General features: G+C 36.5%; 1 protein-coding gene across 1 annotated transcript; it reads left to right on the top strand.

Annotated features, from left to right (window-relative positions):
- Positions 1-1,548: 1,548 nt before the first annotated feature.
- On the top strand, positions 1,549-15,628 carry METTL8 (methyltransferase like 8; the record flags this gene model as incomplete). The annotated part of the gene is made up of 9 exons (XM_010074878.1): positions 1,549-1,655; positions 2,353-2,444; positions 7,150-7,532; positions 8,110-8,159; positions 10,350-10,413; positions 10,748-10,887; positions 14,010-14,116; positions 14,211-14,276; positions 15,438-15,628. Coding segments are annotated over 9 exons (1,200 nt in total), but the record flags the coding sequence as incomplete, so codon positions are not given.
- Positions 15,629-25,553: the final 9,925 nt, after the last annotated feature.

Genomic DNA, 25,553 nt, shown 5'->3' with positions numbered 1-25,553 from the left:
CCAAACCACTATCCATCATATTTGAGAAGTCATGGCACTCTGGTGAAGTTCCCGCAGACTGGAAAAAGGGAAACATAACCTCCATTTTTAAAAAAGGAAATAAGGAAGACGAGGGAAACTACAGGCCGGTCAGTCTCACCTCTGTGCCTGGCAAGATCATGGAGCAAATGCTCCTGGAATCTATGCTAAGGCACATGGAAAACAAGCAGGTGATTGGTGACAACCAACACGGCTTTACCAAGGGAAAATCACGCCTGATGAATTTTTCACTGTGAGGGTGGTGAGACACTGGCACAGGTTGCCCAGGGAAGCTGTGGATGCCCCATCCCTGGAGGTGTTCAAGGCCAGGCTGGATGAGGCTTTGAGCAACCTGGGCTAGTTGGAGGTGTCCCTGCCCATGGCAGGGGGTTGGAACTTGATGATCTTTAAGGTCCTTTCCAACCATAGCCATTCTATGATTCTGTAAGCTGAACTGAAAGTAGCATTGCTTGATCTCATGTCAGGCCTACTCATGTTAACTGGTGTTAAAATGGATAGCTTGCTTTGCTGCTGTCAATGTTCAGCTTAAAACACTTAATGTACTTAAACACTTATGTGCTTAGAATTCTTCAGTATTCTGTGTTCCTGCCAGCTTGTATTTCTGAGGGATCTGCCTCATTTGAAGCATCCAAACTATGTAAATAGTTTGCATAAGAACTATGCTATGTCCCCTCTTTTGCAGATTTTGATCAAGCAGTGCTGCTGCAGTCCTATTGTTTGTGGTCTTCCCTTATAGAAATTTCTGGGAAAGAGCCAAGAGATCTTTCTTCAGCTTTATGAATTTCCAAGGAGGAACAAAAGGAAAAATTGTTGATGAAGACAGAGGGCTTCAGGAACCTATAGTGTTGTGTATAGAGCCCTTAAGGGCTCTGACAGACACATGATGATAGATTAAAATTGATCAGCTAAAGTTTATGCTACAGCAAGTCATACAGTCAGCCCTTCTGACAGATATTATTGCCATCTGAATGGTCCTTGGTTTCAGGTTGATAGAATAGGCAAGGTCAAAAATGGTGGTAGTAGTGAGGGAAGCAAGTCTTTCCAAGAGGATGGCTGCCTAGTAATGCTTTGGTCATTCAGTTTTATTCTACTACAGCATGTCTGTCAGAGCCTTGACGCTGCACAGGAGCATTTGGTATACGAACAAATACAGGAAGGGGAGAGGCAACCTGCTGGGGACAACAATGAGAAATATTTCAGTAGAGATGCGGAAATCAAGTCTGAGGCAAGCAGAAAATACATACTAATTGTCTCCCACAATTAACAAAAGAGGACCAGTGAAGGTCTAAGAATTAAATTACCTATATGTCACGAAGCATGGAACAGGAAGATACTCGTTAGCTTTTAAAGACAATCAACTCTTTTCAAGTTGGCACCTTGTTCCTTTTCCCTTAGTAACTGATGGAATTTTAGTCATAGGTTTCAGATAATTGATTTCAGTAGGATTAGCATCTAACAGATTACTGGAATTATGTTATCTAATTTAATACTATTTCTAAAATTGTTCAGACTGGACGATTTGGAGGGACAGCTGATTTGCTTTTAAAAGCTGCCAGCAGCATGTTTTTGGGCACTCCCCATTGTGGCCTGATCCTGACACAGAATCTGCAGGGAAGGTAGTTTAGTCATCAGATCTTGGCTTGGTTCTGTGGACATTTAATGAATTAATATAACATTTAGTGAAGCACTTTACACCAATATGATAGCATAGATTCTGGAACCATTGCAGCACCACTTGTCTTTTCTTAGGAATGTCTTGTTCTTCTTTTTTCTAAATGTTTCCTGTCTTTGTTCCCCAAATAAGTAAAATCCTGTTCATCAATTCCACCTCTTCCACTTGAATACATGGATTATGCTCCCTGTTTCAGGAACAGCTGAATCCTTTGCTAAATGACCTTTGTTCCTCATCGTAAACATTAGTAATATGAGAAGTTTCTTGCATTGGGGTGTTTTTTGATAGGTCTACTATTATATCCAGATAAACACAATTCTTATGGGACACTCACATTAGTATAAATGCACGCAGATATATGTTAGTCCTATTACTAGGAAAAAAATCCATGCTACTTCAGCCTCTTTGCATTTGGAATATATTTCTTAATTGTTTCACTTGAATTTTACCTAACTAGTAATTAATTTTTATCTATCATACACTGAAACTTAGTTTTTAACTGTCAGTCTCCTTGTGGTTATTTGCTTGCATTGAAAAAGAAAATGTATTTGAGACACTGTAGCTAATTTGTGACTGTTTTCCCTGGGAAAATTATTATGGAAAATCCTATTTAAAGGCTGGTTCTTCAACTGCCTTTGCAGGGACCACATGCAGTGGTCACAAGAAGAAGAGCAGAATGCCAAGGAAAAAGCAGCAGAGAACTCACTTGTCAAAGTCCAGTGGGAAGACCAAGGTAACAAATTCATAATGAAATGGTATTTATTAAAGCATTTAAAGATGCTTTAAAATCCAGGAACGCTCTTTTTAGTTTTACATTCTCTTGTCTAAATTTGTTGGTTGCTTTTTTTTTTTTTTTCCTTTTTTGCCTCAAAAGATTGTCTCGAAGTGTGTTTTTCTAGCAATTCAGATACTTATTTGAGCAATTTTGCATTTGGAGAGGGGCAACAGGCTCTGTGTAAACCAAGTACATCAGTATGGCACAGTTGTGAGTTGTGGCTCCTTTTGCAGTTCTTCAGAATAAAACTCCTACTACACAGGACTGTTACTTCATCAAAGGGAATGAATTTGCAGCCAGCTAGGATGCTGGGGATAAAAATTCCCATGTACAATATTCAGATGCTTTTTCATGATTTGTGGACTGTTTAGAGAGAGCTAGTGTTTGTACATTGCACCATATTTCAGTTAAGTGCCATGAAAGTTTCACTGGTCCCTGCTGGTCCCAGCTTTTGCTGCCTTGCCCGGGCTGAGCTGGGAGTGCTTCAGGAAACAGTGTGTTTGCTTTGTGTGGAAGGTGTTCCAATACATCATGCAGTCTGATCTGTAAATGATTAAGGAATTTCATGCGTGTCTTCAGAGGGGAAACAATGTATTCTGCATTTCTGAATAGCTCTGGGTTCAAACTGGCAAACTAAACCCTAGACTAAACTCTGGGATAGTTATGTGTGATAGAGCTGGCTTATCAACTTGATAGTAACATAGAACACTGGATTCTTAATTTGTTCCTTTATTAGAAGGATATTGTGAAAACAGTTATTTGGATGTCCTGGGTCTCAGTTTACTTAGCGTACCTTCAACCTGTCACATTAGATAGTGTCATTATGATCCTGTGCACAGTTTCATGGATGTAACTGAGGCACATGTTGGAATTTATTTGAATTATCTGTGAATGTGTCTTGGATTGTGTGCCCTTTGTCACTTTGAATGCTCTGGGATTGTCATCCTGCCCTTTTCTGTTACTTCTCTCATTCTTTATCTAAATACAGGAGAACAATGTTTGCTTTTCAAAAATGACATCTCATATTTTCATTGGATTTATATAAAAAGTTGAAAAAGAGCTCATAATTGAAAAGTAAGCTGTGTAACCATGTGGCTTATGGAACCTTTCATTCTTCATCTATAGTCAATTAGAACTTAGTTTGTGCTGGTGAGAAATGGAATAATCAGGCATTTGTCTATTGCCAAGAAATACAAGAATCCAAGGACATCTCCTATGAATGCCCCTCTGTTTAGAACTTGAATAGGTGAGCATTGCTGATAGGGTTCCTTCAGAAAGCTTCAGCTTTATTCTGCAAGTGGAAGTACATTTTAGCCTGTTTGTGTAACCAATGAACTAGACTGAAGCTAACGAGCAGGTTATTTTGGGGCCTCAGAAAATACAGTAAGGGAAAAAGACAAGACAGATTTCAACAATACTCTTATATCACTAAAATAGCATAGTTCTGGTAAGCCTCATTAAAACAAAGAAGTTAAACTGAATGAACTCATGATACTACCTTTAGGAATTTAATTTACTATTAACATGTCCAGTTCCTTCTCAGGCATGCCTGCTAGTCTATGAAAGGTTCTATTAAGGAGACAAATCAGTTTACTAAGTAAGGGTTTTTTTTGGTCTTAAATGGTTACAGGATTGTTAGTTTTGTCATTTTTACATGCTTTGGAAAATGTGGAAGTCAGGCTACTTAAATATACAAAATGAAACAAAAATTTGGTAATAATAATGCATGCGTGGTTATTACACAGTGGTGCAGGAGTGCCCAGTGAAAGAATGGAAAGTCAAGTGTTCTTTCACTTGAGCCTGTGTAATACCATACTAATACAATATGAAAGGCTAACTTTAGCCATTGCTTTCCTTCAGTTCTGAAGTTGAGAAAACTTGTTGGGAACTTAAGTACAAGGGTTTTGAGCAGACTTGTAGAAAGGTAGTGACAATAACAAGGAGTGATAATGATTTAAGAACCTTTTGAGTAGAAGGTTTGTTTTTTATACCGAAGCTGAACAATCTATGAATGTCCAACATACACTGCTGAAATCTGGTATGTATCACCTCGATCAGCTCTGCACTTATGTTATAAAACAAGTCTGTACAATTACTCTGCATGGCTGGGTCTTACCCTTTAATAATACAATTGAATGTATTAAATGTTAAATTTTAAAAATTATGCAGATTTCTAGGACAAGGCATTCTGCCACCTCCTTGCCACTTCCCACTGCCTGTCTGTGCATCTAATGATAATTCTCAGCCTTGTTTATCTCTGCAAAGCTGAAGTGATTTAGGAAATAGTATGTTAAGATTTAAGCGAGAGTCGTAGGAGAGTTGCATCATATATTTACTCTGTGCATTTCTATTAAAAGAATTAATGCATCAGTGTAAGTGAGTAGGGACAAAATAAGAAAAGGCAACACATATGATGTACACTTAGCAAGAGACATCAAGGGTAACAAAAAACAGTTCTGTAAATGCTTTGGGAATGGAGGGGGGAAAAGAACAAGAAAAAGATTTGGTTTGGTATTTACGAGGGATGATGAAGGGAAAACCATCAACAAAATAGACATTGAAAAAGCTGTAATTCTTATCTTTTTATCAGCCTTCCTTTGAAAGGGTTAGCTGCAGTCTGGTGGCTAACACTCTTAGTGCTAGTGAAAAGGAGGAAAGGTGTTATTCTTGTACTAAGAAAGAACAGGTTACGAAGTACATCCGTAGAGTAGATGGATGTCTGAGAAAGAAGAACAGAGAATGTTTACTTTTTAAAACAGGGAGGTGGGAAAAGAGAAGAATTGGAGAATTAGCTTTAATTCCTGGAAAAATACTGGAAGAGAGAATCCAGAGCTTGCAGAAACTGGGTTTGGAAGAACAAAGGAGATGAATACTGGCCAACAAATATTTTTCAATAATAAATCATGTAAAATCAAGCTAATTTCCTTCTTGGAGAAGGTTACAAGCCCTAGGGATAAGGAAAAAACAGCAGACATCCTGAAATTTATCCTTAGTCAGGCTTCTGACTTGCTTTACTTGACATTTTCATAAGCAAGTTAGGCAAGCGAGAGCTAATGAAACTGCTCTTGGGTGAATGAATGCCTAGAGAGATCCTGGCAGAATGGAAGGCTGTGCTGGGCAGAGAAGTGTTTTGTTCCGTGTCCAGTTCTGCTTGGTATTTTCATTAGTGACCTCAGGAAATGGGAGACTTGAAGATGGTATTAAATGAAGAGATGTTTTAAGTGTGAAGGACAAAGTTAGGATTCAGAAAGATGTGGACAAATGGTGGAAAAAAGGATCTGAAAGATGTATATTTGCTAAAAATAAATGCAGAATGTTTTGCTTAGGAATAATTCTTTGAAAAAAATACTGGTTTCTGGAACAATTGGCTAGGTAGTCATTTTGCAGAAGATCTGAGGGTTGTGGTGAATCACTAGCTGAATCAGCAGTGTCATGCTGTTGCAAAATGGCAAGCTGGGAGTTATAACCAGGATTACAGCCTGTAAGCCTTATAAAATATTCCTTTTGCTCTGCATTGATAATGCTTTTACCAGAATACAGCACCAAAGAACAGTAAATCAATTGGAGAGATTCTAGAGCAGAAAAATGAAAATTATCAGAAATATAAATATCATGACTTCTGTGGAAAAAAAGAAGAGAGTTAGGTTTAGACAATCTAGAAGAGACATTGTTTATGGGAGACCTAGTAGAAGACTTGAAGTAAGTAAATAGGTGTTGCAAAGACAAGGGACTAATCTTTGCTTTATCTGCTTGGTTGATGCGACAAGAATTACTGGACTTAAATTGCAAGAAGGAAATTTCACATCAGGTAGTGGAAATGATTTCTAACTGTACAGATGGTGAAGGTCTGTAATATATTGCTGAAGAAAGTTATCAAACCTGTATGAAAGGTGATATTTTAAGAACAAGTTGGACAAATTTCTGTGGAGAAGGTGTATGAATTCTCTGAGTGGGTGAAATCACTTCCAGTCCTACTCTTTGTCATTCTGACATTCAGTTAGAATGTTTTGTGAATTAAAAGTTAACACAAAGATCTATTGTAAGACCTTCTGAAGTGTTTTGAATGTAAGAAAGCCAATATATTTCTTCTGACTGTATTGTTATTTTCTGTAAAAACTGCATTGTTAAACAGTTAAGAGTGAATAACTTCCTATTGGCTATGCATTTATCACTCTGGTTCACAGAACTGGATTTCTAATTGATGGGTTTTTTGAGAGATGACTAGCTACCAACAAATTTGCAGTTGTTCATAGTGTTTAATAAATCATGAAATTAACTTCAATTTAGTATTTCTTAAATAGGAAAAACATGGAGAACATTTAATTGAAAAGATGCATTGCTGTTATAATTTGAGACATGAAAGCTTGTCTAAGCAATTTACGATTACATAATTTGGTGATGCTGTTCCATTATGTCACTACATTAAAAAAAAATAAACATACAGAAAGCCTGTCTGCCCCATCCTAAGTGACATAAAATCTAATTAAACCCTCATGGGAGTTATTTTGAGCACAAATTAAGGTAAGACCCCAAATCCATATGTTTTTATTTAAATATATACACATTTTTAAACTATAAATTTGGGGTCCAAATTCTGTGTTGCTTTACAGTATTTTGCAGCTAAGCTCATATTCACTAAGTTTTTGTTTTGTTTTAATTTCAGATAAATATGAGAGAGAAGCCAGTAAATATTGGAATGAATTTTACAAGACTCATAAAAATAACTTTTTCAAGGATCGCAATTGGCTCTTTCTGGAGTTTCCAGAAATTCTTCCAGAAAAAAGGAGAGAAGAGTTGAAAACACAAGAAAGATCTTCAGAACACACAAAAATAAATAGTACCAACAGTTTTACACACAGAAATGAAATGTTTGAGCAAGGAGAAAACTATTGGAAGAAAAATGGTTCTACTTCTGTACAAGGATATGTATATAATAAAAACCAAGCAAAATCTCTTACTGACAACCCTCGGGGTAAAAACTGTGGAGAAGAACTCAGCAGGCTAGAATCTTTCCCTGGTAGTGATGCCACTTACAGAATATTAGAGGTAATACACTGCAAATATTCTCCCCATCATATACAACTCCATTTAATTGCTCAAAAGCCTGATAAAAACGCTTAGTAAGTATCAAGAAAGTAAACATTTAGAATTTGACATACTACATTCATTTATGGCAGAAACTTTCAGAGAAACCTAGGATCTGGGCTGTGTTTTCTCTTTAAAGTTTCTCCCAAAGCAGAATTAAGGCTAGATTATCATATTACATTTTAACTGGAAGTTGGGTTTTTAATTTCTGAAGGAAAGTTCTGTCTTAAAGTTCTCTGTCTTGAAGTGCAGTACTTGACATGCTCTTTCTTGCCAAGTGCTGAAATTGGACAAGAATATTGCACTTTCCTATGCAGTTTGAGAGATGGATCCTCTGTTTACTTTAGAAAGACATTGAGAAGAAATGTGATCATAGAAGTGATTTGAGAATTGCGGTATGAGCTGTTCATACCTTTTCTGTCCAACATACCTTCAAGTCTAATGGGTCCTACCTACCAACTAATTTAAGACAAAAACAAAAAAAATGAAGTTTTATTTGCTACTTTATTTTAACTTTTTGTTTCTCCTCTGATTTTAGGTTGGTTGTGGAGCTGGTAACAGTGTCTTTCCTATTTTGAAAGTTCTATGGTATGTAGTGCTGGATTGTCAAATATCAAAGTTCTATTCTCATCATCTTCATTTTTTTCAAATGTTGGTGCCAGACCAGTGTTGCAGGAGGTGTTGAGTGGGCTGTTTTGCAGCCCTGAAATTCTGATTACTTGCAGACCACAGATAATCTTGGTAGCGTCATTGCAGATCCTTGCTAGCATCATTACAAGATACCCCTCATACTGGTCAACTCTAGTCTTGGGGGGACCAAATGTGGTCTGACAAAGTTTGTCTTCAGGTGCATTCAGACTGGTTTCTCATAGTTAATCTCAGGTAGGTGAAATATTCTCATCTTATATGTCACTGTACAGCTACCAGATATCTCTTCAAAAGTCCAGAATCGGAGACAGTAGATAATGGCATGTGATAGACTGGTAAGAAGTTGTATTATTTCTGAATTTGGCTGGTATACTTGGTCATATTGCTTCAGGTTTTAGTGTCAAGGAAGGCACAAGTCATGGACTGCATTACTTAATTCCATGAAAAACGTTAATCCACTTAGTTTCCAGTTTTAGAAAATGCTGTTATGACAGCGTGTCCTCCCTTCCATGTAGGCAGGAAGGTTATATTGGAAAGGCTGTGTATGTATCAAGGTTTGAAATAGATTTCTTTTTATTCATGCCTCCAAAAGCTTGAGTAGAGCACCGTTCATTATTCTGTAAATTAATTCAGATTGCTAACATCACAACTATACAAAAATACTCCATTTTGCAGATATGGAAACAGAGAACAGGAGGAATCAAGCGATGCACCAGGGTCATACATGAAACCTATTAGTGTTAGCAATGCCTCTTCATCCCAAAACAAATGCTTTGCTTTAGACAGCATATAATGAAAGGGGAGCCCTGTTTCATATGAAAAATTTGGAAAGTAACACTATTTTTTTGATATCATGTGGCTGTATTAAAAAAGATGAGACAAACTTCCTCACAGAAGGCATTAGTCATAAGTTGGCATTTCTGATAATTAAGAATACACTCATTAGGTATTTTTCCTGGAGATCTCTATTATGCAAATCCTTCAGTCAATCACATTGGTTGGTATACTGAACAATTCACATGTTTGTCTTATATATGACCTGATGGAAACTTCTTATACTTGTCAGGGTTGGCTTTATAGCACAGTTGGTTTTACTCTGAATTTAATAATATAAAAATTGCCTTTTGTATGCTATAAAAAGAAGGATGTGTGAAGTATGTGTGTACCGTGGCTACAAAAAAATTTTCCACTCAGGTTTGTAACATAATTTTTAAAGTGCTTTCCCCTGTCCCCCTTCAAATTTAAGTTACTGGTTTTTAATACAATGCATCATGTGAAATCTCCATCCAGATCAAACTGGCAGAGTTTATTGATTCCCTTTCTAAAGAAACCATCTGTCCAAATTTTCAGATATTTTAAAAGAGAGATTAATTGATCATGAGTTGACTGTGAGGTCATCCCTCACTAGGTTTTGAGAGGCTTGCTCAGTTTCTCTTAAATGAATTTTTCAGAGGTGAAAAAAAAAAAATTCTCCTTAGAGTTACTAGTATCTGATGAATGGTATGAGGAAACTTGCAGCTGGCTTAGTCTTGGATGGGAAAGGAAGGGAAAACAGTACTACAGGAAATTCTTATTCATCCTGGCTTACAAAACAAAGGGGATAATGGAGGGAAATAACCAATACTGCTTAATCTAATCAAAAACACAGCAAGGTGGCACACGGGAACCCAAATCTCTACAGAACTGTGGATGACTTTTGCAACACACCACCCCTGCCCAAATCGTATTGCTAATTAAACAGCGTACATGGGCTAATGATAGAGACTTAGTGCAGTGCTTCTGTAAGAAAATGTGACCTATTAATGTGCATTTATGTAATACAACACCAGGACATTGTCATCAATCCTGACAGCCCTCTGTGGCCTTCTTTCTTTTCCTTTTCACTTCCTTCCTGACAAGGCTATAATTCTCCTTTTTATACTAACTGCCTGTTGGTATTCTTATGAATTTGTCTGCCCTATTGGTTCATTACAACCTATGTGGCTTTCCATGTGCTAGACATCAATAAGGCATGCTTGATCAAACCTGTGGAGAACCCCAAAGGGTCCTCTGTAGTTCCATGAACACTGATGTAGACTTTCATCTTTTACAATAATAACTTTTTAACTGATGTTGGTTTTGTTTTCCTAGCAATACACCTGGAACCTTTCTATACTGTTGTGATTTTGCTTCAGGAGCAGTGGAGCTGGTAAAGGTAATTCATATATGCTCGCTTTAGAGTACCTTATAAGCCTGTAATTCAGGAGGCTGCCAGGAAGCCATCTTCATGAAAAAGAATGTGATAGCTTTGACAACTTTTAACTGAAGTTTTCAGTATTCCAAAGAACAAAGTCTTACTCTATGCAGAGAGGAATGAATACCATCAGTGAGCTTGGTTCTCAGCTTGAGTAAGATACCAGACAGAATAGGCTTTTATATGAGATGTTTTACAGTGCTGAATAATTGAAGAAAAAAAGTTTCTTGAGTCACAGTAAACGTATTAACTATTACTGTTCTCTCTGTGCCTCTTTTCATCTTTTTCCTGGCAGTCACATTCGTCCTACAATTCAGCCTGGTGTTCTGCCTTTGTTCATGATGTGTGTGATGATGCTTTACCCTATCCTTTTCCAGATGAGATCCTGGATGTCATTCTCCTTGTCTTTGTGCTCTCTACTATTCATCCTGACAGGTAAATGAAGACTAAAGGGCAAAGCAAATGAGTTAAACCTCTTTTATCACTGGAGGTTTTCAAGGATGTCAAAAGAAAATGATGAATCTTTAATTTCTTATTTAGTAAGCTACAATATATATAAAACAAGATATTTTAAATGCTGTTCTCCGTTTTCAGGCTTCAAGAGAAAAGCTGGTCAGACTAATTCATTAGTGAGCCTCCTGTCTCCATCAAAATACAAGCGGTATATTCTAACTAAATACATCCCTATTAAAAGTGACAGTGCTTTAGGAAAATTACAAATTAAAAAACAGACCACTAGTTTTCTAGAAGGAAATTATTTTTAGTGATCAAACCCAAACATTCATGATTTAACACCTTACAATATGTTGGTAAAGACTTAGGTTGCCAATTTAGCAAATGCATACATGCAGCCCTTTTAAACCAAAATGCTTTCAGAATTTTGTAACTTGTTTGGATTAAGAAAACTAGATCTATTTTTCATGCATAGTGTTATATTCAGTGCTGTTAGCTTTGTTACTAATGCCTTTCAATGTCTAATGAACCAAATTTTATGACTGTTAAGGCTGGCTGATTGTGAAAATGCCCTTTTTTAGTGGGAATAATGTAAAAGAGAGCATGTAAGCTAAACTCCTTGACTCTTCCTTTAACCAGATCATATGAAGGGAAATACATGCTGTATGTGTGGTAATACATTTATTACTTTAAGAATGTCGTTAAAATGGACTTGGCGAACAGAACAGTATTTGCCTGAGAACTGTTTCCCTGCCTCTGTGCCCAAGTTATTAATGATTAGCTTTACAGAAAAATCTTTCCCATATAAGATATTGCTCCTTCCTGTTTGTTCAGAGATGAGCACATGAGTCATGCAAAGCCTGGGTCCAGATTACAAAAACAATTCAAGCAGTAGATTTCAGATCTCTAACTGTGGTGATGCTGCCAAGAAGAAATTGGACAATAGAGATGCATTCATTCAGTCTCTTTGCCTGTAGATGCAGTAATCAGATGTTCTGTCAGAATTTCTGTGGATCTTTTCCTAGTAATCATTTGATAGTATGTTTGTCTTTTTTTTCTTTTTTTTTCTGCCCATGTCAGCATCCAAAGTTTGACATGGATGCTTTTGTGTGTGTGTGTGCGTGTGCATGTGTATACACACATAAAGATCTCTGTAATTATCTGTGTTGTAAGACTCACTTTCCAAAGATTTGTTAGTCATTACTGTCATCTCATAGATTTTAAATGACTGCATAAAGGCAAATGTAATCCAGATTCATCTTGCTCAGTATACATTTTTTCTGGAAACTTTGAAAGTGGGAAATGAAAAAGAAAACGAAGAGAATGATGATGCAGAACTAATGTACTTTGGAGACCTGGAAAATACACGAGAGGGACACATTTGTATTCAGCACAATTATTACTTAGTGATTTCAGGTTATTGTGTTTAGTTTTTTATAATTGCTACTTCTGGATGTACCCCATTTTTAACATACTTCAATTCTGATAAAAGTCCTCTCTAAAAGTTGGTTGTGGAATTTGAAATATGTTAAACTATCTTCAAGCTGTATAATCAATGTGCTCTAGTTCTATGGGATGAGATCTCTCAAAGCACAGTTACTTTTTGTACATGTAGTTTTTTTTCTGTGTGCACAAAATTTATGTCTATATAGGCAGAGTTTGTAGTTCTGTGCACAGCTACCTGTCTTGAACGGTCTCTTATTCTTAGGTGGTGCTGCCTTTTCTCTCTGTGGCAGCATACTTGGTTGCCTGCATTGAGCGTAAGCAAAGAGGACAACTTTTAAAGAACTTGGCTTCCTCTGAGGGAATTCTGTGCTTAAAAAGTATATACCGCTGTTTGTTGTTGTTTGTTTGTTTGGAGATATTATATTATTTTCTGCTGAACTACCTCCTAATTCTGTCCCTTAAAAATCGAGGCAAGATGCCTGCACTGATGTTGCACAAGGACCAAATTCATTAGTGCTTGAGTTCTGATGTTCTTGGGGCAAGGGAGTTAGGCCACCTGAGAGACAGGGATGGTGTAAGGATATTCTCTTGGTACACAGTAAGGATATGCTGATTTTATATGGTTAAGGTAGACTTACTCTTCTGTAGCTCTTCCCAGATCCAGCACTCTGCATTTCCTTTCCATTCACTCTGGCTCCACATCTTTTACATGGTCTATCCACTTCCCTGTGGTAGGAAGGGTTGAATTAGGCAAGTGGGCTTTTCTGCCTTGCAGCCTACCAGGTGCAGGCTGCCTTTGGTGGTTTTTCATGAATGTGGAAAACTTGAGTCCTTCAGTTTGTTCTGAAAGAGTGAGGCAAATCCAAGCCATTATTCATTAGTAATGTATTTTGCACAGTAATGCAAATGTATTTATAAGAAGCTTCAAGGTAAGGTTAAAAAGTGAGGCTAAAGATGCTCTGGTCTAGTGAAGGGGAAGAGTACTGTGTTACAGTATTTATTCCTATCATACATACAGCAGGCTGGTGTAATCTTGATAAGGAAGAGCTGATGTAAGATACCACCAAGATTCACAAATTTGTCAGCATTCTGGAGGACTTTCCTCCTCTAACTAGCAATATCCCCAGATGGAGTTCTGTCATATTCCTCTCCTGAGGTACTACTCAGATTGTTCTTTCCATCCTCAGCCATTAGGTATGGAGATACTGATTTTGTGTGTATGATCAGTACCTCCATAAAGAAATCAGATAAGTTTTTGCCTGCCTTCAAGGCCCTTGATTTTGCTATATACAATGAGAAGGCTCAGTCTAGCTCACTAATGCACATAGTTAACTCTTCGTTCATTGTTTGTGATATATCTGCCTGACCCATGTACTCAAAAACTGTGTTTTGATCCATCCTTGAGATTCTGTTGAAGTGAAGGAAAAGGGCTCCTTTTGTCTTTCCAGTTAGTATTCTCTTACAATTCCTTTTAAACTTTTGGTTTAGAGGCTTTTTTTTGGTAAAAAGTTCTTCCTGTTCACTTAGTGCCTGGCCTTTTCATAGTAAATATAGACATATCTTCTCACTGTAGTTTTGGAAATCTATGTATATTCTGAGCATCTAGAAAAATAGAGTTATGTTTGCAAATTTCAGCAGTATCCCATCTATTTTCTAAGGATGCAAGGGGTTGTAAATAGGTTGGCGAAACTACTGAAACCTGGAGGAATGTTGTTATTTCGAGATTATGGAAGATATGATACAGCTCAACTTCGTTTTAAAAAAGGTAATTCCTGGATGCTTTTGTAGTTCGCTATTCATTTTAACTCTTATTGGAAAAAAATGTGACGTCGTTTTTCATTACTGCTCTAATTTCTTAGGTCATTGCTTGTCAGAAAATTTTTATGTGCGAGGAGATGGAACCAGAGTGTATTTCTTTACCAAAGGTATGAAATGGCATAGTTTTATAGAAAGGGTTGAGTGTCTCTCAAGATGATTTGGCTTAAAAGCTCATCTTAGAACATACATTTAAAGAAGGTATTATTGGCTTTTTTTTTTTTTAATTTCTCTGCTTTTGCAAAACACAAAGCTAACTATTGTAAGAAAATAATTTCCTTTATATGTAGACTTGTTGCATCTGGGGTCCTGTAAGATTGCTTGCAGACATCGCTGGAGTTTCTCTTTGTCTAAGCATCCCGTGTCTAATGGTGTGCTCAAATTCAGTTATTTAAAGATATACTTGATTTCTTTCTTAAAATTCAGATAACCATACTTGGAAGGACAGTTGGTAGCAGTGCTCTGATATTTTGTTCTGCTGTGTTGGTTAATCTAAGCTGTGAGGCTGCTCTTTCTGCGGGAGCTAAACTTATTATTATGGATATTATTGCTCTTCGCCCGTCTCCCCACTTTGTTCTATTTGCAGTCAGCTTGGACTGGTGTATTTTAGCCCAGCTACTGGAAACTGTGAAAGTGAGCATCACAATACTTTTTCTCTTTTTTTTTTTTTTTTTTTCTTTTTACCCTCTGCAACCTAGACTGTAAGCAATAGAGATTGATCAGGATTTATCCCAGCCTGAGTACTTTTAGAAGTGAGAAGGAGTATCTGGGACGTGTATGGGAAATCACTTGAATTCAAACAGCCTTCTCAGTTTTTTAATGTCTTGGTTTGTGCTTACTCATGACAAAGAAGCTTGAAGTTTTCCAGTGGTGACTGACAAGAAAGAGACAATAACAGTGGCATAAATGTGTGGATTGTCATTTGGCAGGTGAAATAGCTTTATTTTGATAATATGTGAACAGTGACCAAATGGCATACATTTGTTTTCCTCAACTCTGGCATGCTGAGCCCTCTGAAGAAAGGGGATCTATGAATGCCAATAATCAATGGGGTTTGGGCCTCAACATAACATTTTTTACCGTAATATAAATTGAGAGCTGTGAAAATGAATTTCTAACAAAAGACTTTTTACAGGCAGTTTCCTTGATCTTTCAAATCGCAAAACAGATTTAGTTCTATCTTTGGTTGAACTGCAGGTTGTTAATTTCTACATTCTACAAATGCCTTTTTTTTTTTTTTAATTACAATAATTCTTCATATGAGAAAATAGATGAGGTATGGAACATGTTCAACTTGGCTGGATTGACTGAAGTACAGAATTTAGTTGATCGGCGATTACAAGTAAACAGGAAGAAAAAAGTGAAAATGCAGCGAGTTTGGATACAAAGCAAGTTCCAGAAACCATTGCTGCTATCTCTAAATAGCCCTGAAGAAACCACCAAAAGGCATCCTTATAGATGATTGTACCATGAACTCCAGAAACTGAAGCAAATTTGAGTATGTATATTTCCTATAAATCTTGTGTTATATCTCCACTGAAAAGGAGAAATACATTGAACTGAAAACCCTTCTTTGATTTTTTGGTAAATGTTATGTGTGTGAAAATGATCTGAGGGGGGAGGCATTTCTGACTTCTGCTTTATATGCAATACAGGGAAATGCATTAATCTGTTAATCACTTCCTTGACTATGAACAGTCTATAAGCATGTATCTTGATCCTGTTGAAATTCACAATATGTAAAAAGTTTTAGACTAAAGCATAATTGTTTCAGAGATGTAGAGAAACAGAATATCTGTTCTCATTGTAACTACCAGCTGGGCTGTGTTAATTTCTGAGTCATATCTCTTTTAACCACTGTGTGTCTTACAACTGTATTTCCTCTTTGGGGGGAAACTTCTTGGTGCATAAATAATGAAGACAAAATCTGATTTGCATGTAAGTTATCATTTCACACTAACTGCATGTGATATGCACAGGCATCAGATCAGTGTTTGGTGTCCTCCACTGTGACTGACTTATTCCTCTGAAGCCTCCACTTCCCATCTCCATGCTTATCAGAAACATGCCAAACGCAAGTTTGTGTAACAGCTTACTGACACATACATTTAAAGTGCTGTGGCTTGTAAGCTCAACATCATGTAGAAAAGAATTACCAAAATGGCAGAACATTGCTGAAACCAAATAGTTAACATTTGCCTGGATAAATACAAGCATTATTTTTATTATATGTCAGATATACTAGAGGGAGGAGGAAAAAAGAGAAGTCCAGAGTACATTTAATTAATATTGCTATGGGGTAATGTGATCACACTAAAATTCTGATACATGGTAGCTGAGATATTTTTGTTGTTTACAGAGGGAAGTTGGTTTCATAGGGCCTGAGTCTTAGAAAAAAGACACAATGGTTTTGTATTGACCCTGTGGAGAGACAGTAAAAGGACAGGACTACGCTAGGACATCAGGTACTTTTAAGAAGAAAACCAAGATGCAAAAACTGTTTTCAGATGCAGATCTTGATACTGAGGCGGTTGAGCTAGTATTTAAAGATGCCACTTCTGCTATTTAAATGTAATTTTACAATCATTTAGCCCCAAGGAGGATAGGACAAGAAACAAGTGGATGAATAAAATAAATCTCTTACTTCAACAAGGATATAGAATGCATGTAATCTATAACATGCATGCAGTTTTGATTGCCATTAATACAGTGACACTCTTCAAGTCGCTTTTCTTGCTTTTGTTCTAGTCTGAAGGATAAGCATGTCACAGCTGACAACCCATTTTTTTGCAAGTTGTTAGCTAGTAAGCTAAGTAGAACTGATTGTCTTCTAGAAAAAAATAAATTATCTAAATTTAGATGCTAAGTATCGTCATCCTCTCTGACAAGATGAGGGACCTGCTTAATTTCCATAAACCCAGATCTGTTTCAAGAATGAGGTGCAATAAGGGGTCCTTGAAGGTAGTCTCTAATACTGCATTTCTAGTGTATTTTAAACTCCCACTAGAGTAAGATACTATTTCATTAACTAAGTGGCTTAGGAAGCTTTTGGTAGCATTATTGTAACCTGAAATAAAACTCTTGTGGTATAAATCAAAGGTTAAAACATAGCTGTGTTTATTCAAGCCCTAGGTCTTAAGAGACTATAGCAACTGCATGAGAAATGTAAATAAATAACTGCCTATATTATAATTACGTTGCTACAGCGTGCTGTTTATCGTAACTTCAGAGTATGCATAGCTTTTAGTCTAGTACAAAGCATTTTCAGTTGTAGAATTTTCCAGGGGGGTGATGGTGATGATAAGCTCTTGCACTTCATGCAGTCTTATTCGTGTGTGTGATGCAGATTTTCCATGTATAGAGGCTAATGAAATGTTTGCTTTGGCTCTCACACCGATATGTTGATTCTGGCAAGATTTTAATATGCTATGCTGTTAGTCTAACAAAAATCTGATATCAGAAGAAACCAAACCCTGAGTTCTCGTATGGCCCTGAGCAGAATTCGCTGTTTTTCTTCCATACCTTGCAGCATAAGTATTGGCTGCCTCTTTTAGAATGATGGTGCCTGTTCTAGAAGTAGTAAGGTCAGCTCCTGTTTGTAAGTGTAGAATATCCACTATAAAGTGTACTGTAACTAGTCTGAACAGCTGTAAGATTGATAGAAGGGGAAATGGACAAAGACATTGTTCCTGATAAGAACTTTTGAATCTGGGTAGGACTTTCTGTATTTTGGCTTTGTGATATTTCAGTTTTCAAAAAGCTTGATCAAGGACATGTTTTAAAAATACTTTTAAATTATCTGTATTAGTTGGGAAAACTAATATTACAATATTGGCAAAAGAAAGGCAAGTAGAACTACTGAAATAAAAGAAAAGAGATATAGACAACTATGTAGGAAATGCAGTTTAAAATGGCTTATTGTTAATTAATTTCTGGGGGGAAAGAAAAATTAGGGTATTGCAAACAAAGAGTGTCCAGTGTAGAAAAAGGCTGTAAGTTTTGCTTTTGAAATCTGATGTTACTTCTTTAATCAGGTATGTACCTGAAATCATATATATTTAGAGAAGTATACATTATATAAATAGTAAACATTTTAATCATTAAATGCATTTTTTCTTTTTGTTCGGCATGACTTCCTGTGCTGCTAAAGCAGACTTGAGAATGTATATAGGTGGCAATTAGAGAAAAATAATCTTGTTAGAATTGAGCTTTGGCTTCATTGGCTTTGGCTTGCTTTATCAATAGTGTGTACTTTTTGCCTGTCTCCACTGGTACTGCATTACATTTATGTACAGGGATACATGAGAATGGTACTTACTGGTTTAGACCTTGCTTGGTTTTTAAGCAAGTACGAGATGGCTATAAAGTAAAGAAGTGACCAACCTTTTTTTCCTACACTAATTCTGAAGTAGCTAGTCAATAACAATTATTCATGTAAAAAATGTTGGGTTTTTTTCCAGCAAAACCAAGGCAGGTGCTTGTGCCCTGCCTACAAATCCATTGGATCTGAAGATGACAACCAAAACACGGGGCAGACGAGGAGACAGCAGGAACTCTAGTGACACTGGGGGAAAGTTTCTTCCATTGGAAACTGCTATGTTTCGGTTTTCTCTTTCACTGATGACTTGGCTAACCTGCAGATTCTCTTGTTTAATAATGACTAAAAATTTGTAACAAACCATCCTGAAATTTGTATTAAACACCAGTGGAAACCACTTAACATAAATCTTGCTACTTCATTTTTTGATTTGTGGTGTGATCTTTATTCACTGCTCCAGTGTGCTCTTTGATCTGTTGACATATCCCTCATTTCCCATTTTTCGTGCATGTAGTAGGCAATTAAGCAGTTTTCACAGGAGCTATATACGCAAACATTTGCAGTAAAGTTTGGTGGCTGGGTTATTTCTAGGATCGAAGCAAGAGAGTTTTATTTCTTTCTGTACAGAATGGATTGCTTTTTCTTTTTGTGTGATTGCAATGAATTGTATAGATGCTAAATTAATAGTGTTATTGGCTGTATTTTTTTTATTATTTTAAGACAAATACACCTTAGGGTATGCTGTTTATAGTGGCAGTGATAACAGTAGACAGTTCATACATAAACTGTTTCTTCTGCATAATGGATGGTTGAATAACCTTGGAAATAAACAATATATACATATTATAAAAATATTAAACATTGCTGTTGTTAATAACACAAATCACTTTGCTTTTTAGTATCTGTAATCTTCTCTCCATGTTTGGAACAAAGCTTAGACATGAGCAGTTTCTTACATCAGTGAAGTATCATTTGCCATGCTCTTGAGAATCAGCCTGCAACTGGACAAGCCCGAGTTTCCTAAACGCAATTACCATTAGTATACCTTCAGTAAGAACTACATGGGTTGCCATGGGCACCTTAGCAGGATCTTTGTCCTACCTGCTGGTCCAGGCATATAGGTCATGCCTGGACTGGACTTTGAGCTGAGAAAGGAACTTCTTTGCCCAGTGACCATCCTCCACCCTTTGCTAGTACCAAGCAATTAAAAAAAAAAAACCAAAAACACTTCCCTGATTTGAAAGCAAGAGCCATAGAGGAGGGGAGGAAGAGGAAGATACAGCTCAAAGTCAGACAAGAGAAGAAACAAGTGTTTCCTCTTGGAACTGGGGTAAGAAGGAAGCTTGGACTGACAAAGCAAGAAGAATGAGATGCAGAACTGAATGGGGAACTGAGGAACAGAACAGCATGGGCACCACATAGGGAGCAGACATATAAAAGGAGACAGTGTGGCAGGGTGAGGACATTGGGCCTGGGAATGAGTGAAATGAAATGTAGGAGGCAAGAGGAAAAAGGGGACTGATCTGTCACAGAAATAGGATGAAACCTTGGTAAACAAAGACATTGGGGTGAGGATTGGAGGTGGAAAGACCTATCTTCAAAGTCTGTTTCTCCCAACTGGTACTGTATTTTCACATCTTAGGAGAGTATTATAGGCTTTGTCTTCCATCTATATATGCACAATGTATTGCAATTTATAACAAAGATGGAATGTTTCATTTGTTGTAGTTTATATGTGCTATGCACGTGTATTTGCAACAGTGCAGGCAGGTTTATGATACACCTGCTTTTGCTTTTTCCCTAGGGAACAATGTTTTTACCTTCTTTCAAGTAGAACTCTATAGTAACAGAAGCTACACTCCTAGCCTCCTGGGAAGCAAATACAAAAGAATAACAGAAGTGTCTACATCCTGATTGTGTTCAATCAAGGTAGGACAATTACATTTACTCCATATGTTCTGATGTCCCATTTAAATCAAGACCATATCTGCAGATTATCACCTTGAAGTGCTTCCCAATCTCAATTTCTGTTATACTTGCATCTGTTCAACAGAACTTAAATGAATTTGTATAGAGTAGAAATACAATTTAAAAGGAGAATAGCAGAATAATCTTTAGGCTTTATCTGGTATTACAAGAGTTTAGAGAAGGAATATGTTTATTATTTTAAAACGCTCTCATGGTTGCAGAGGAGCACTCACCCAAGAGGCTGAAAATTAGGTTATTTGAGGTATAATGTACATCATCAAGAATATTACACCTAATATCCATGTTATGAAGCTTCATATACTTAATGTTAGCACAAGCTATCTTGTCCATTGTTACTGTGAAAAAGGAGTTAGCAAGAAGATAGGTCCATTTTTCAGATGATGTTTTATTGATCCAGGTTACAACAACTTTGAAAGGAACATAAAAGATTAAGAAAGCAAATGAATTAGTTTAATGATAGCTAAAACCCACTGATGACATACGCAACTTTATAAATGTTCAAAGAACAATCTGAGCATTCCTGTGTAGGGATACTAAATGACCTTTCCTGTTCATTAAAAACACAGACTTGGAGTATGCCACTAGTTATAAAATGTTAACATTTATAAATATTATGTAAAAATAGAATGCTATATAGCTACTGCATAAATCCAGTGTACAGTCTTCTCTGTCGTGTGTCCTGTTCAGCCAGAAAAAAGATCCAGTAGAAATAGATGGTGAAAATTCCTAGAGACATGAAAAAACTTTATATGAAGGCAGGTTAGGGAAATGAATGATAGCAATGTGAAGGTGGCATATAATGTTATGTTTTAGTATTTAGAAGGTCTAGTTTATCTCTTTACACAATACAAAAAACAGGGTAAATGAGGCAAGTCAGCAGGCAACAAACCTACGTTGATAAATATATACAGTGTGCCCTATAAAAACACAAGGAATCACAGTGTTCACAAGGCTAAAAGATTGGTGAGTTACCAAAAATGGATCATAGTAGATTTTTTCATTTTTATTTTTATACATGTGAGAGGGAAAATCTGCATATTTACTGTTTAAGATTTTAAAATGCCTCCAATAAAAAACCCCAACAATCCTACAACTTTTCTCATTATCTTCTGTGAGACCCTAACATTGCTCAGCAGTAGAGCTGGAGAATAAACCTGGACACAGAATGGCTCTAGTAGGCACAGTTTACTGAATTAAGAAAAGACAGAGGGTGAAAAAAGAACAAACTAACTGGAATGACAATATGTTGTCCTGTAGCAGTCATACAGCAGTTAGTATTTTATATAGAATGACAAATTCAGTACAGTGCCTTAGAGGGAGAGAGACATCAGTCTTACCACACTTTCCTGTCACGACAGTATCACTGTAAATTGGCATTTGGACAAGCCAAAAGCCAAAGAATAAAAGTAATTGGTTTTTTAAAGGAGCATACAATTGATTAATTATGCTTGTGTCAGACTGGCTGTATTGGAGGGTTTCATTGCAGAGCCAACATTCATTTTTTCTTTCCTTAGTGTCAGGCACACTCTAGCCTCCATTTCCTTCCAAATAACAAATGCTCTTTAAATGGAGGAGCTGCATCTTTGAACTTTAATAAAAGGGTTCTTGCGCAGTGTAGGATTTAGCAGATGGGCTTAGAGATCCGAACCTACCACTAGTCTTTTATTCTACACTAGGAAAAGCTTTGCCATTTTTAATGGCTCTGTTTGCTACATACCCTATTAAGCACAGTAGTCAGATGTCATCCTGAGGAATCGGGCAGCTTAGTTTCCAGTGACATTGATTACACTCAACAGTGAGAGGATGAGAAAGAGTGGTGGGTGGAGAAGTGAAAAGACAGTGTGAGGCATTTCAAGGAGGAGGTTTGCACTCCAGCACATGCATGTGGGTGACAATCCCTCTGAGAAACAGTTTTTACTCTAAAGTAGAACAGAGTTCAATCTTCTGGGCTCACTTCGGGTTTAATCTCTGTCTCTGCAAACTACCAGTGCAGTTTCTAGTTAAATGTACATTTACTCAAAATGAAGAGAAAATCACAGCAGCCAGAAGCTGCATCTTTAGAATGGAGCTGTGATTTCACGGAGAGAGACCCTGCCATGTTAATCCCTGGCATAAATGGGTGTAATTCTCAATGACAATGCAAAGCCTGTTTACACAGGGGCTGAGCTAAACCCAAAGATTATACACAATGCTGTTCAAAATCGATCATTTAATCCTTTTTAAATTTTTGTGATCTAACAACCAAAGATGTTTGTATTAATAAAAGATGGTATGACAAATCTGTAATTGTCACTGAGCATGACTTGCTTTGAGATAAAAATTATGACACACTCATAATCTTATTTTAGATAAACATTTCACCTTGTTATTCAAGAACGAATATTAGTGAGTTGAATAAATACTCACCAAATAGTTACTAAACTGTGAGATAAAGTCTATTTTTTATATTGGAAGCAGTCTGAGCTACCTTATACAAACAGGAAAGAACAAAATCATGCTGGCTGTAAGTCTACATTTTATTTTACTGAAGTTTACAATATGATCAACAAGAATGTTGATTTTACTTTTTATTTTGCATGTACTTATTTTAGTAACAAATGAAAGCAGATGAAAAAGGAAACTGCATTACACACAGTCTGCAAAGGCTGTCAGTATTATTATATCATTTAAGATATTTAACAAACTACTAAACCACACTGTTTTCTTCTTGCATCAATTGGCTTGACACAGGGTATCAGAAACAGTAAATACTTATGTTACTTTGAAACAATTAATGTTAATAAGAGACTTCAGGGTTAAATCTGAAAGAACAAATCTGAATCTTTGACACAGATTCCCAATGTCATTTATGTCAATGCAAGTCCAGAAGACTCTTAAAGTCTATGGAGTCACTTCAAGATATAGCCTAGTTGCTTGCAATTATAATCCTGATTAACTGGTACCTAATATTCCTTGTAAAAGTAAAAATGCAAACATAGTAATACAAAAATATTCTGTCAGTAAGGACATCTACATTAATAATTTAAAAAATGAATTAAAAATCAATTGCATGGAGACAGTGGCTTTCTTCACTACTCTTACTTTGGTTAAGGGCTGAAATTTGGTTTGGGTTTAAGATGCTCACATATCTGTGTTTATATCATAGCGTAGGATATTCAGAATTTTTTATCCTACCACATTCTCTAATGGGTCGTAAGTATTGTGAAACTTGACAACCAACCAGATAAGCACGGTTGATTAAGATAAGTAATTTACAATAAAATGCTAAAGACATGTTCATTTTTGCTACATTTCTCTCACAAATACTTGAAAAAGTACCTGTGAGAAAGTATGTCTATTCTTAAACTTAACAGTCTTTTAAAGTCCAAAATAAGAAAATTTGTGAAGAAGATTGAAAAAAAACCAATAAGGGAAAAAATGGCTTTTTAAATGCATTGTTAGGAAATTAGAATGCATATTTATGTTTCCCAATCTTTTTAGATTTCATGGAAATTGTTTTACTCCATTACCAAAAGACTTTGCATATTGGTATGTGTTTCTAAGGAAATACCAGTAAAGCAGTGAAATCTAAACTTCCACTATGCTTTGGGCTTTCATTTTTTCCACAATTGTTTACTCTCCTTTTCCTGAATCAGTCCATCAGATTAAAAAATAACATAAAAATAGTAACACTCGCTGAAAACCACAAATTGTTGATGATAATGCAGGCAAATATTAACTGAGTGTTGTTTCCAGTGGATTTTCCTGCCATCTGTGAGATCAAGAATGGGACAGTTTTATCTGCTGTTACCAGCATTTTTTTTAGTAGAGGTATACTATATGTAAGTTTGTGATGCTTCCTATCATTTTCACATTCTTGTTTCTAGCTACCCTACTTTCTGATTTACATTAATAAAGCTTTTGGAGATTCCCAAGTGGAATGTAACTATTACTTGCATATTACTTACACTAAGTATTACTATTTGTATTCATAATGTTTAACATAAATCTCCACGTGTAACTACATGAACAGTGACAGCTTCAGGCCTCTTGGTTTTCATCCCAGCTTCCTAGGCAAGATCAGCAATGAACGGGCAAACTTCCCCAGGGGAGCCTAGAGCGACCTTTTTTATCTCTCTGAGAGTATTGCCAAGTATTTCAGTGCTCCCTGATTATTTCTTTTTTAAACACAACAAAACAGTTATTGCCAAAGAGGAGCCTAAATGGCTTAGATTATATACACACATACATATGTGTGTGTGTGTATAAAAATAAAGTGAGAGCATAGAGAACATCAGCGGGTTGGGAGGTAGAGAAATGGAAATTGGCTGGCATCCAATTAAAGAAAAGTCCAGGCATGAGAAAAAAGAAATTCTTTAAAGAGGCATTTAACATAAGGTAAAAGAGAAAGGTTACATGCTTAGAGGTTCTTCCTAAAACCAATGGTAGTATGAGGTGAGAAGTAAAAGAAAAGTTACTAATGGACTTTCAGGTGTTGGTCTGGAAAAGTATATAAGCCTCAGATTTCATGTTTAGACTTTCTAATCACTTTTATACAAGGGGCCTGCTGGGGATCCACATTCTTCTGCAGTCAGTATGGGTGCTGAGCCATCAGGAAAGTTGGCCATTTGGTTTTAGGTTTCTACATATAGAGGTGAACATTTAAAGCCCTAATCTGGAAACAGTGGACACTTGTATGCAACTTTGGTGACCTGAATGATTTCATTCTTAAGTGCTCTTATCGGAACCAAAGCTGTGCCTATATTAACACGTACTCCTGAAAATCGTAGCTCCTATGACCAAAAAAAAAAATTAATTAAAATTTAAAATTATTAAAAGAAATACAGAAGAGTGGCAAATTTCACTCTCTGCTAAGTATCAAAACTCTCTCAGGATAGCTTGTGTGCTCTTGCTTTATGCAGAGGAGGTGGAACAAGGAGACCTTGGGGGAGGGAACAGAAAAGCAACTTAACTTAAGGAAGGAAGCTTAGGCTGAGCCTTAGAAGGGGTGAATTTTGACTCTCCAGTTGGGTTTTAGCTATTGTGTTTGGGGGTAAGGAGTGTGAGTTTGTGAGAGTCTGCCTGGAAATCATCAGTTCTC

Source organism: Pterocles gutturalis, unplaced genomic scaffold (genome assembly GCF_000699245.1).
Source record: "Pterocles gutturalis isolate BGI_N339 unplaced genomic scaffold, ASM69924v1 scaffold47717, whole genome shotgun sequence".
NCBI lineage: Eukaryota > Metazoa > Chordata > Aves > Pterocliformes > Pteroclidae > Pterocles > Pterocles gutturalis.
This window is presented reverse-complemented; position numbering and strand designations above follow the sequence as displayed.